This window comes from Caretta caretta, chromosome 4 (genome assembly GCF_965140235.1).
Source record: "Caretta caretta isolate rCarCar2 chromosome 4, rCarCar1.hap1, whole genome shotgun sequence".
NCBI lineage: Eukaryota > Metazoa > Chordata > Testudines > Cheloniidae > Caretta > Caretta caretta.
In genome coordinates, this window is record NC_134209.1 from 39687162 (window position 1) to 39699760 (window position 12599).

A 12599-nucleotide genomic window follows, 5' to 3' on the forward strand; every position below is an offset into this window, starting at 1 on the left:
CTGGTGTAACAGCTCCACCACTTCAATTGAACTATTTTAATTCACACCAGCTGAGGATTTGGCCTAATTTATGTGTAAATGACTAACTTCCTTTTACCATACCAGTCCTTCCACCCTGACCTTCTGCACAAAATATATTGTAAGATGGAGCCATATCAGAGGAACAAAAAATTGTTCCAAAGAGTATGGAAAAAGAAAATTAATAGCCAACATTATAGTAACATAGGTTGTCTGTATTCCGATGGCGGGAGGGAGTACAGATGCCCACATCAGTTGGTCTGTGCAGTAATCCTAGACTGTCTTCAAATTAAGTCACTGTTGAGGTTAGGCAGCAATACTTACAGTGCACCCTTATTTCAGGGCTCTAAACTTAGACTTCAGCAGTTGTGAAGCAAGGACAGGAGTTTGCCCCTTGCAGATAATTCTTATACTCAAGATGATGCACTTTTACCCAATACAAAAGTCCCAGCTCCTTGGATGGAGTAGGATCTGCTGATTAAATCACAGAACTGGATTCAAGGTGTGATCTTTATTCCTGTCTTTACTACTCCATCACACGGCCACCTAGGATAAGTCACAACCTCCCTGTGCCACAGTTTCATTTATCAGTCTTCAATTCTTACTTAGCCAACAATGCTTATCAAAAGTTTTGATCCTTCAGTGAAAGGCACTATAGGTCAGTTTTCAAAGCCTAATTTAACAGATGACAGTGCCACAATCTGCATTCTGTAGAGTTAGACCTTAAGGCCCCCTTTATACTAGTGATTTTTTTTCACCATTAACAACAATTTAGCTGAACCAGTGCTAGTAATCTTGGAATCCCCTGCTGACTGCCAATACCATCCTCAATCTCATGTCAACACAGTCCTGAGAAATACTGCATTTAGACAGCAGCTTATCTACACTACAGCTTCTCTAACAGTGGACATTTTTTCCAATGTTTCTAATGTAAGCTTAGGCCCTGTCTATAACAGGTTGCATTTCTTGATTTAGTGTGAGGTGCTAAAAGGGCCTGGCTGTAGTAGAATATATGGCATTTTATAGGACAGTGTTTATAAAATGTCAGGACGCTATTGTGTTAACATACTTGGTCTACCAAACCATGTAATGGAACTGGAGTACAGACCTACTGTAAGGTTTTAATACTTTTCCAGAATATAGTTTGGTCTTGTCCTGATAAAGGCAAGATCAAATTGTGTCAGAGTACGGTGTAGTTAGAACTTAAGATATTTCTAGTGTAGAGGAGCCTTAAGATTACTATGTGTATTGCCCAGCTACTCAGTTAAAAATTACTATTGCGTCAATAGTGGAGAATTATTATATAAAAGTAATAAAATAATTTGAACTGAAATCTTTAAATTAAGATTGGGCTTGAACTAGACTATCGCTTTTAGAGAGACATCTAAATTATTGGGCTTGATCGAAGAATTACTGGGTGAAATTCATGGCCTGTGTTGTTTAAATGGTGTTTTCCACCCTTAAAATCCACAAGCTATCAAAAGAGGCTGGTTAAGTTATACAAGTCCATTTGTAATTTCAGCTTTTATCTAGTAACTCAAAACTTTTGCATTCAAGTAGTTTGATTTACTTATTTGTGAGAAGTACATTGTATGCATCTTTGTAATGAAGATCGGGGTAAAGTGCAAGAAGCACAAAGTTAGTTATTTGCCAAAAATCTGGTTTCAGAGTAGCAGTCGTGTTAGTCTGTATTCATAAAAAGAAAAGGAGTACTTGTGGCACCTCAGAGACTAACCAGTTTATTTGAGCATAAGCTTTTGTGAGCTACAAGATCTGTTGGTTTTCTCTCAAAAGGCTCACCTGAAGGAGTAGCAAACAACATGCACCTAATGCAATCACACATTAAAATAACTTAAATACATGACAAAGTACTTTTGCCTCTTCGCTGTCAGTTGAGGTTGCTGAAGTATCTTTGATATTTAAACCAGTTACAAGTCTGCCCGCTGAACACGTATGAACTGTTTGTCTTGATTTTTCTTTATAAAGACAGAGCAAGACAGAAGTATTTGACAAGCCACCACTTTGCTGCTTCCATCAGCACGAAGCTTTATTGAGTATTGCACCTGGAACACATGCAGTCAGTGCATATGAAAGCAGTAGTCAGTCATTTCTTTTCTACTTCCTTTTCTGGCTGCTTCTGTTGCCATTTTAATTCAGCAAGATACTTATAAATTTAAGCTCTGAGGAGACATGACATCCATAAATCTTAATGGATTTTGAAATGCAAGAGACTGGTGAAGTTAAAGCTGCCTCATCTGCCCTGGTTCAAATCCCACTGAAATCAATAGGTAGGCTTCAGTGAGTTTTGGATCAAGCTTGTTAGAGAAGAGACCTTCAAATCAAAAGTATACATGCTTGCATGTATTCCTGAACATGCAAACATGTCATTTGGCTATGCATTTGCAGAACCAAATCTAAAATAAAGAAAGTCCACAATATTTGAAGATAGTCTTTAGACAGTTTTGGTGTGAAAGCGTCATTGTTGAAAAACCTAAACCAGGAATGATTTCACATTAGTGTATCAAGTTAACAGAGGGCTTTCTGTTTCAACCTATCACCACCTGGAGGTTGAAATATAAATGCACCAGTGCAACATGAAGGCTAATGGTATCAAATGCATCAGCAGGCTCAGGAAGCCTGTATTGAAGGGGACAACAGTAGCACTGCCCACATTACACCTCTTGTGCTTTTTAGTTTGTTGCAGCTAGATCTCTACAACTCCAGCTTTGTTCTATTTCTTCAAGACATTTTTTAAATTAGAACCATTGGTGTTGCCATCTACCCAGATCCATCTGTTCCTGTACCTGATTCTGCCTCTTGCAGGGACCAGTAGTGGGCTCTTCAGCTGCAGGCAATGCAGACCATAAAATGCTGTTTCTGGGCAGATGGGGGTTGGAGGAAAAATCCTTCTTGACCCTTTGACAAACAGTTTGCATCCCCAAGCACGAGACTAGGATATTCTTATTTTAGCATGCGTAACTACAAACATGAGTTATACATTCTTTAAGTCTACCACACATAAGGGCACACATATAAAGACTGTCCAAGTTATCTTCACAAGGGAACTGATCTTGGACCCCTGAAGTCAATGGGAGCGGGATGAGGATCAGAAGTAATAGATCAAATCTGACACCTTAATGCAAAGATAGGAAAAGCCACCTTTCCGATTTCCTGCTAGAATATTAGGTGGTTAGCTCTGTCCATTATTACAGTTGTCATATTTGAACATTGTTTGCATTCTCTTCTACTGAGCTTAGATACCTTACAAATGGACTAAATAAAATAATCCTCATAGTAAAATTAAAATGGGTTATTATTAGCAAAATGCTTTTAATTCTAAATAATGTAGTGGCATAGCATGTGATATCTTTAAATATTTAAAAAAAATACAAAGGTTATAAAAATGACTTGTGCTTCTTTGGTAAAAATGTTTAAAACTTTATAAATTTTTTAAAATAAGTTGTATGCTTCATAATCTGTTTCTTGCATCAGTCACCCCCAAAAGCTATCAATCTGACAGAAAAAAAAAAAAAAAGGACAAGTAATTCCTTATATTGATATCACCGCCACAACTACAGAGCTTTGTAAATGCCAGAAGTCCACATAGCTGATCGCTGTTTTCCTGTGTTCTGTCCTAAGGTAGCCTGGAACACATATCACCCACTGCAGAATATCAAGAGCACACCACGCTGTCAAAACATCAGTTTTAGGGGTTTTCTTATTCGGCTTCTATAATTTTACCCGCAAATGTTGCTTTTACACTTTCATATAAGAAGTTTGCATCATAAAACTCCATTGTATTTTCTTTTAATTGCGCATTAATTTTGTTTACAGGGAACACAAGATGCCACGGTATGTTGTAAAAGGCTTTACTGACCTAAGCTTGCATGCATTACAAGTGGCTGAGCAATGAGTGAGTTATGCAAATAACTCCAGCAATGTCAATAAAACCTTGATACCACATCACAGCATTATGTACTCTGTAAATGTGAAACTACTGTAGAAATATTGAAAGGATTTTAAAAACTATTATTGGAATTATTTCATTAATCCCTTTGTTGGTAAAAACCTATAGTTTTAGCCTGTGCTTGAGGCCAATTCTATTCAGCAAAGCACGTAAGCACATACTAAAATTAAGCATGCACTTAAGTGCTTTGCTGAATGGGGGCATTAGTTACCATGAGTCCAGTTATACAGGAGTCAGAGGGAAAGTGCATGCTTAGAACATGAGCCTATGTTCCACCTTTTATCTCCTTTCATTTCACTTGACACTACTCCTGGGGAATGCCACAAGAAGGCAGAGACATGTCCCTCCACAACGCGCCATGACTGACTTTGTGACATGGTTTTGCAGCAGCAGTTCATACTCTCATGTCCACTGCTGCCAGCCCAATGCCAGTCTCAGATGACCAGCAGCATATCAGGGCCAACAGCTACGTCCTTGCAGAGTGGCAACAACTCTGAGATAGAGAGTCAGGCATGCTGACAGAAGCCCTCACATATATCTACCTGTTTTTAGCCACAGATGCAGATACTGGACTAGGTTTAATGCACTCCTGACTGGAATGGCCAAGGGGCTGACATGGTTTAGAAATTTTTGCTTAGCCCACTCTTCACAGTGTGACTGCGGGGCAGCAATGCAGATGATCAGACATATGGTGAAGGAGTGCACAATCAGAAGACTGGAAAGTGGACTGACTGCAACACCTTGTTGCCCTCAATGATGCAGCAGTTAAATGGATAAACAATCTAGATAACTTGTGACACATCCTAAAGAAGAGGGAAAGTGAAATTATAACTCCTACATTTAACAACTATCTTAAGAAATATCCTAAATAGCCTTTTGCCATATTTTAAAAAAAAATCATGACTTCGAGGTCCAAATATCCGAATATCTTACTAGGGCTAGAAACAAAGGTTATATCCCCTTTGGAAAGCAGGTAGTCTCTTCCTCCCCTCCCCCATGACAACGTTTTAAACTCCAGTTTTGCAAGGTCATATTTGTATACCTGTCACTGGTCCAGGATTTAATACAGCCATCATGGGTCAGTTTAGTTTTAGGAAAAACTAACTTTTTTTCTTTGAGGAGGAGGAAACATTTAGCTGGCAGTTTATTTTTATTTTATTTTTTTAAATAGACAATATTGGGGCTGAATGTAGCTGCTCAGATATTCAGAAGGTTGGAAGTGGGTCCCCCTAAAGAGAGATAAATTAAAGTGCAGTGAGGTTTGTCAAAGCTGCAGGAGATAAATGCAATTTATCAGATGGCTCTGCAGTTTATCACAGACATCTCCACACAGGTGATGTGCATATTAGAGACTTCAGTACTGATTCTATAGTCGTGATTTGCACTTAAAGCTTAAGGACTATTTCTTAATTACATTAATTCTCCAAATTTGGCACACTAACCCTTTGAGTAAGAACAATTCTATTTGCTACATATCTTTTAAAGTTAAATATTAAGTTGATTTTTCTCTCTCCACTTCCCTGTAAGACGTACAACCTTAACTCCAAGCACAGACATGAACTACAGGAAAAACCACCAAATTTCCTAATTTCAATCACTAAATAATACACCTACAAACAACTTCCAAATGTGATAAACAATTATTAAAACTACTGCTATTTAAAAAAACAGACACACACACAAACATAGCCATCAACTACAAATCCACAGCAAAGACGCTACCCATCTACTAAAAAGCACAGCACCAATTCATCATTCCAAACAGTTAGAAAACATGAATTTCTAATAATTTCAAATGTGGTCAGAGTTAAAGGTCACACATTTTGTGCAAAAGAGAAGAGGAAAGTGTTACGAGGTCATATGGAGGTGGTGAATTGAAACTGTAGACTACATAGTTTAAATGAAAACTTGATTAAGTTTTCTGGCTTTTTTATGGTTGTATTTATGTTATGCGCACTCTAGCAACCTTAACAGGATTTTACTGAAGTTTTTTGTTGTGTTTGAGTATATCACACCCACACATACATGTACGCACACACAATGCTATATCTTTTTTTGTTTTGTTTTTAAAGAAAAGATTTTTTTCCTTTTTAAACTTAGTGTTAACAACATAAGCGCTGGACATAAAATTGATTAAACCCCTACCAATATTAAGGGGAGCCCAAAATCTCTGGGTACATCAAGAGTATACAGTACTATAAAAACAATTCAGTATTGTTAGTAAAAGCAGGCAGCTGAACACCAATGTGGAGTTCAAATCCAGTGCTCCCTCAATTAAAAAATAATATAGGATGCTCTCTTCCTGAAAGATGCTTTAAGGACTCCATACCTCTGACTGGAGTAGGGGAGCAGCTCTCCCTACTCCAGTCAGAGGTATGTTCATCAACCACTCTGAAGTTCTGCTGGGAAAAGGGGCACTGAGAACAGAACCTCAGGCACTGTTTCACTGCAGCAGGCAATACCACACACCTGATTGAGGGCGTAAGGCTGGTGGCAGGTCCAATGGAAGGAGCAGATTTTGACCTTGATTAGAAAGGAGTGGTTGTTGGAGGCTTGCTTCCAGCTTGAGAAGTGGGGAGGAAAGATACAATTTGTAACAGGTTATTTTGGAAATCAGATCTGAATGAGATTGTATTGAATGTGTGGGAAAGACTGACGCAACAGTAAGAAGCCTAGTGTTTGTATTAAGCAAAATTAAGGAAAAAACCCCACGTGTAAGCCTTTTGCTCCCCTGGTGAGATATTTCTGAAGGAGAATCAATCAAGATGTACATTTCCAGGTATTACTGCACTTCTAATCCATATGGAACCTGCCTTTCTATTAAGATCCACATCACCCCATGCTAACAAACCTTGATAAGTATATACCTCGCTTGTAAAAACTGTGTGGGAGGGAGAGATACATGCAAATATTTCTTTCTTCTCCTTTTTCCTCTGGTGTGCAGGGCATCCACCAGCTTCCACCGTTCATTTTGGTCTTGTGCTGGTCTGTTCAGGCTTCTGAGCGTCACGCTGATGGATCTGGCTCCTCTCTATTGCTCCATGCAATGCTTCTCTAGGTCACTCTTTTTCTTTCCATAGTTGCACTTGCCATGGCAGTCATGGAAAGCCCAAGACCCTCCAGCCCGGGGCGCTAGCCAGGAGGAGCCAAGCCCTGCATGTGCCAAAGCCCGGCACAGCACTGACACAAGGAAGCCTCTCCACCCCTCAGCTAAGCTCTGGAGTGGTGTGTGGGGGGGGAAGTGATTTCCAGGCTCCACAGCAGCCTCCCTACCCCGGGTCCTGCCCCCAGGGAGCGTGAGGCTGCTCCATCCCCTAGGCATCATCCCTGCTGAGCCACCTCTTTGGCCAGGTTCGCTCGAGTGTCTGGACTGAGTTGTGTGTGTGCAGGAGGGAGCAGAAAATGAAACATCCCTAGTAGGAGCCATCCCAACCCTAAACAACCCCTCCAGTCAACCCCCATGCCAGCTCCAAACTCAGCCTTCCAGCAAGGAACTCCCACAAGCACTACCCCAATCCCCAGTGCACCCACTCACCACCCAAATGCTCCTGCAGTTTCTTGCTATGACTGAATCACACAATTCTCTGCAGCTACGAAGGACTGCAAGAGACTTGGGTGGATCACAGCACGAAAACACAGGTTTTGGGGTTCCAGATGGGACAAGGTTGACAATCTCCGTCTTAGGTGCAGGATTGTTCCATGCACTGTCCACCAGTTGTCAGGTGCATGTTCCTGTCAAACTTTAAGTGGCTCCAGGGATGGGGCTCTTACATCCTTCCCCAATCTCTAATCTCAACATGAGAAAGTTATTCCTGACGTTCACTCTAAATTTTCTTCTGTTCAAATTTCATCTCATTACTTCCACTTGTACACCTTGAAAAGTTCTTCTTCTGTGGTGTTTACACCCACGCTCATCAACTAACCAAAGACCAATTTTCCTATCCCATCAGTCATCATCTAGGCAGCCTACATACTGTGTACATTTATTTCTTGTCATCTTTCCTCATAAGGCTCTATCAACAGTTTAAAATGTTTTGCAGAACATGGGGGCTGCTGTTTTAGGACCAGTAACTGATTGTTACCTATTTCAGTTTCTTTCCGAACAATACAGACGTTGTGTTTACTAAGTAACTAGTAGCAGCAGCTGTGAGACCAATATACTATCCACCGTTTCTTTCCTATGCGGGCCCAGGGATCTCTTCTTCTCCTCCTCCTCCTCCAACACCTTCCTCCTCTTCACAACTGCTTATCTGAGCCTTCTGCAGAAGTCTGGGCCCTGCCAGGCCAATAACCAGCGCTCCAATTGGAGCTGTGATCAGGATTGCCAAGAATGCCACTGTTAACACATCCATTCCATACTTTTCCAGCTGTTCATCCTGATGACCTCTGGCTGTATCTAAGGCAAGGGAACCTATCGCTGCCTACAGAGAAAGAAAAATGTTGTTAAAGAAAACACTGAAATGGAACAACAACATTTGCATTTAAAGAGGTAAATGAAGGGTCTAATCCTACACTTGCAGTTCTCTGTGAGTGCACATGCGCACATCCATTGCATTGTTAGCTTGCATACATTCTCACTGTCAGGGGGATGTCTGCTTTTTACTCAAAATAACTGTCATCTATTTACATTTCTAACACTTCCAACACCATAAGATTTAAGCACCATATACAAGGTTAAGGGTTACATCATAAGAATGGCCTTCATTCTTTGTTCTACTTTAAGCTGCCTTTTCAAGAGGGTTTGCCCTTGGTGATTGTCTTCCATGAAGAACATTGCTGAGCCTCATGTTACTCCATTATGAGGGAAGGCCTAATTAAGCCTACATTTTCAAAAATGACTAGTGACTTCTGGGCGCTACCATTTTTGATGCCCAATTCAACCCTTTTAAGGGGCTTGATTTGTACTTTAACTTGGGCACCCAGAATCACTAGTAATTTTTAAGATTTTTGGTCATGACTCTTGGAATAGGCCTTAAAAGGTGCAAAACTCAGGCTTGTCTCATCTCTGGGGATTGCAGGTCCCAGAGGCCAGGGCCTTCCAAAGAGACAGCTTTGCCCTCAGCCCCTGGAAACTTCACCTTGGGACTGTCAGCCATGGCATCTCCTGAGGATCACAGCTGCCAGCTTCAATGGTGGACTGTCACAGAGTAGGTTTTAAACAGGTACAGCCGTATACAAAGCACCTGGAAAACACTTCAGCCCCAACTAATTAACCACATTATGCAAGATAGGCCTATTACACTTGAACTGAAATTGAGGCTCCGGACATTTATTTTGGGTCCAAACTGATATTGGACACACATGCTTTTTACAGTTATATGCTTTTCAGCCTAGGGCCTCTGCTGTAAAACAGTTTGTTTTACCACCCACAGTAAGCTTTATAGATGGTTAGACTTTCCTCATGACAACCAAACCTCTCTGGAAGGGATGGAAGGAGAGGTGCATTCCCTTGTTTAATAGTTTGCTTCCTGGCTGCTTAGAAAGCTACAGTGAAGTCCAAGTTCAGGGTCAGATGCATATTTAGCCTAGCTTTTCTGCTGCTCAAATGATGTCACTACGTACTTTCACTTTTAAAGGGCAGATGAAGGAAAGCAAGGGTTGGAAAAGCAGCACTCAGAGGAATCTAGTCCTGACTGCTGAGGTACCATGTGTCTCTGCTCAACTAGGAAACAAGCTATAGGATGGCAGAATGAAAGACACAGAAAATGCCTAGAGGATGAAGGAGACAGAAAGGGTTGAAACAACCACCATTCACCTTACTTTGCCATCTCTCTCCATCTCCTAGATTGTCAAAGGGGATTTCTACTCACTGTAATCAGTTTCTTTTTTTAAAATGTCCACCTATCTAGTCTGCCAATATGTTTTCTTTCTGGTCTGTTTATTCATTTCTGTTTGCAAGTGATCAGGTCACTGAAACCAGAATCAGTGGCATGAGAGGACAGGAGTGCAGGACCTGTGTGGCAGTACTGGAACACCTTCTCCAATTAACCAATATCCTTCTTGAGTTGTAGGCACCAGAACTGGGCACAGTATCCCAGCAGTGGTCACACAAGTGTCAAATATCAAGTTCAAATAACCCCTCTGCTCCTACACGAGATTCCCCAATGGATAATAGGGCTCCTCATGCATTTTACAAAGACATACAGCAGCGACCCTACGTCCACGCACTTGAAATTTCAAGTAGTAAAAAGCCCTTGCCGTTGTGTCTAAACTGTGAAATGTACATTTATTTAATGTGTTATACTTATATAGGTGTCTGCCCTGGAGGATCACATAAGCACTTTCCAAACATAAAATGCAAATAATACATAACCTTCTATTTAGCCATTCCTTTGATAGGCCTGAAAGCACTTAATGAGGATAGCCTCTGACTGAACTTGATCTTGCAGAACATCACAAGATGCAAGACTTCAGCAGGACTTGAGGACCCTCAATTGATTTCAGTGGGAATTATGGCATCTTGTAGGAGGTATTTACCCTTCTTAGCTTTGGCCCAGTATCCATGTGATGCAGGTAAGTATTTTACAGATGGGGAAAGTGAGGCACAGAGAAGTTTAGTGATTTGCCCAAGGTCACAGAGTAAGACCTTGGCAAAGCTTGACTGCAAGTAGTCCCCAGTTTTAACCACTTGGTCATGCTGCCTCTCCAAAATGAAGCTGAAGAACACAAGTGGAATTTCTGAGCCAACTTGTGGCCTCTGTCCTATTGACAAGAAAGTGATGTTCTGCTCTAACAGTATGTAGAGAGACTGAAAACTCTGTTGCCAGCCTGGGAAGGGAGCCACAGGATACTGGAGAGGAAACTTAAGCTATGTCTACACTGCCCTGGAGCTTGAACCACAGGGGCGTGAACAGCAGCATGCACCCAAGTATTGTGTTGCAACTCCCCTGCCCATTTCAGTACGGAAACCCAGAATTCATTATGTCAGAGTCCCACACAGATCAGTTAATGGTCCTAACCCTTCTCTCACTTACACCCGCACAAATCAGTAATAAGTCTACTGTGGTCAATGAATTTTGACTGGTTTAAAACGGGTGAGAGAGAAGAATCAGCCACAGTGTCTTCTATGATCCTGTCATTCCTCCTCTTGCATACTCTACCTGGACAGTCGCTTTGGGGATCCATGCCAATGAGACAAATATTTTCTCCTTGAAGTTAAAGCCAGCAAAAGACACCATCAGGAATGTGGCAATGATTCGTACTATTAAGGCAATACCCAGTGTGGCAACACAAAGCCCTACAGCAGAGAGAAAAAGAACTTCTTGAAATGGCGGGCATATTTGAGGAAGAACGAGCTTTTAAAATTGCTGATTAACAACATTTCTGTGTCAATTTTTTTAAAATTAGAAAAACAAGGTACAGACTATTAGAAATGACCCAATACCGTATGTTTAGAGGTATTTTATAAAGCTAGATTTTTAGTGAATCAGTAATAATGTGGTGTCTTAAAGTGTGGAGGATATACTTCAGACAACAAGGACCAATGCAGCAGATAATGCAAGACGTTATCTTGAAAGAGCCATTGTCACTTAAAACCACTTGCGATGCGAGTGTGCATTTGTGAAAATGATGTTTTCAGCATACAGGGCCCAATCTGGCACTCCTCTCTCAGGCAAAACTATCACAGAAGTCAAGTGTTTTGCTGGGGTAAGGAGCTTCAGATTTCCCCATAATGTAGTACTTTGCTTAGAATTAACTCTGCAGTATTGACTGGAAAACTCAGACTTTATTCAGAACTTGAGGAGATGTAGGCAGGACTTGAGCAACCCACCACTGGCAAACTCTATTTGCTATAGAAGTAAGATGCTCACAAGAGGATTTGCTGCAGTATGTCTAGGGCAGGTAAAACAAAGGAAACAAACTTGTATAGCTATGCCATAACCTGTAGGCCAATAGTCACTACAAGCTGTTTTGTAGTGATTCCTTTGGCAGGATAGCTAGCAAAAACTCTAGTCAAAACTATTTGTCTTCCGAGTAGTCTTACCGACAGTTTCAGGCCTGAGAGACAAAACGGATATTTCTGCTCCAATTAAACCAAAGAGAAAGGGTTGAAAGATGTCCCATGCGACTGCAACAATTTCTTCCACAGCCACCTATAAGGAAAGGGGTGCAATCTGTAAAGTTACAAAAATTGGACCTTGTGGCCTCAACATTTGATTTCATCACAAAATAAAATGAGATTGACTGAGATATTGTTCTGTGTCCATTTTTGTCTGCATTGTATTGCAAAATTAATATTTTTAAAAAGGAAAAAAAAATTATGCAATGGGGTTGCCAAGATGCAGACATAGCCCATTATGATTTGAAGGCAAAATTATTTTGGTAAAGCAAAATTGCACTATGCCTGTACAAGTCATAATTCTAGCAATTACCTTCCTTTTACTAAACAGAGGGAGCGAAAGTGTGTTTGTACTGCTCAGCCCTTTGCCATGTGCTTTCTTATACAAAGAAGGGTTTTGCAGCTAGAGGAACAGGGAAAAGACTCTGTACTGGAAATTAATTTGATGTTTCACTCACGACAGTACATATTGTACTATTAGCAGGATATTGTGCATCTGCAGGAAGAAACACCAAGTCCCTGTTTCCTTATATCTTTACATTTCCAGAGACTTGT

General features: G+C 40.7%; 1 protein-coding gene across 2 annotated transcripts in view; it reads right to left on the minus strand.

The window, feature by feature from the left end:
• Nucleotides 1–1741: 1741 nt before the first annotated feature.
• Nucleotides 1742–12599, minus strand: part of LOC125635345 (sodium/hydrogen exchanger 9B2) — a 31351-nt gene continuing 20493 nt past the window's right edge. For both annotated transcript variants that reach the window (XM_075127550.1, XM_048846941.2), the window contains exons 10-12: nt 11970–12078; nt 11086–11222; nt 1742–8406 (exon numbers count right to left, since the gene is read on the minus strand). In XM_075127550.1, coding sequence (XP_074983651.1) covers nt 8164–8406; nt 11086–11222; nt 11970–12078 — 489 coding nt within the window. In that variant the 3' untranslated portion in view covers nt 1742–8163. The remainder of the gene's footprint in view (nt 8407–11085; nt 11223–11969; nt 12079–12599) is intronic.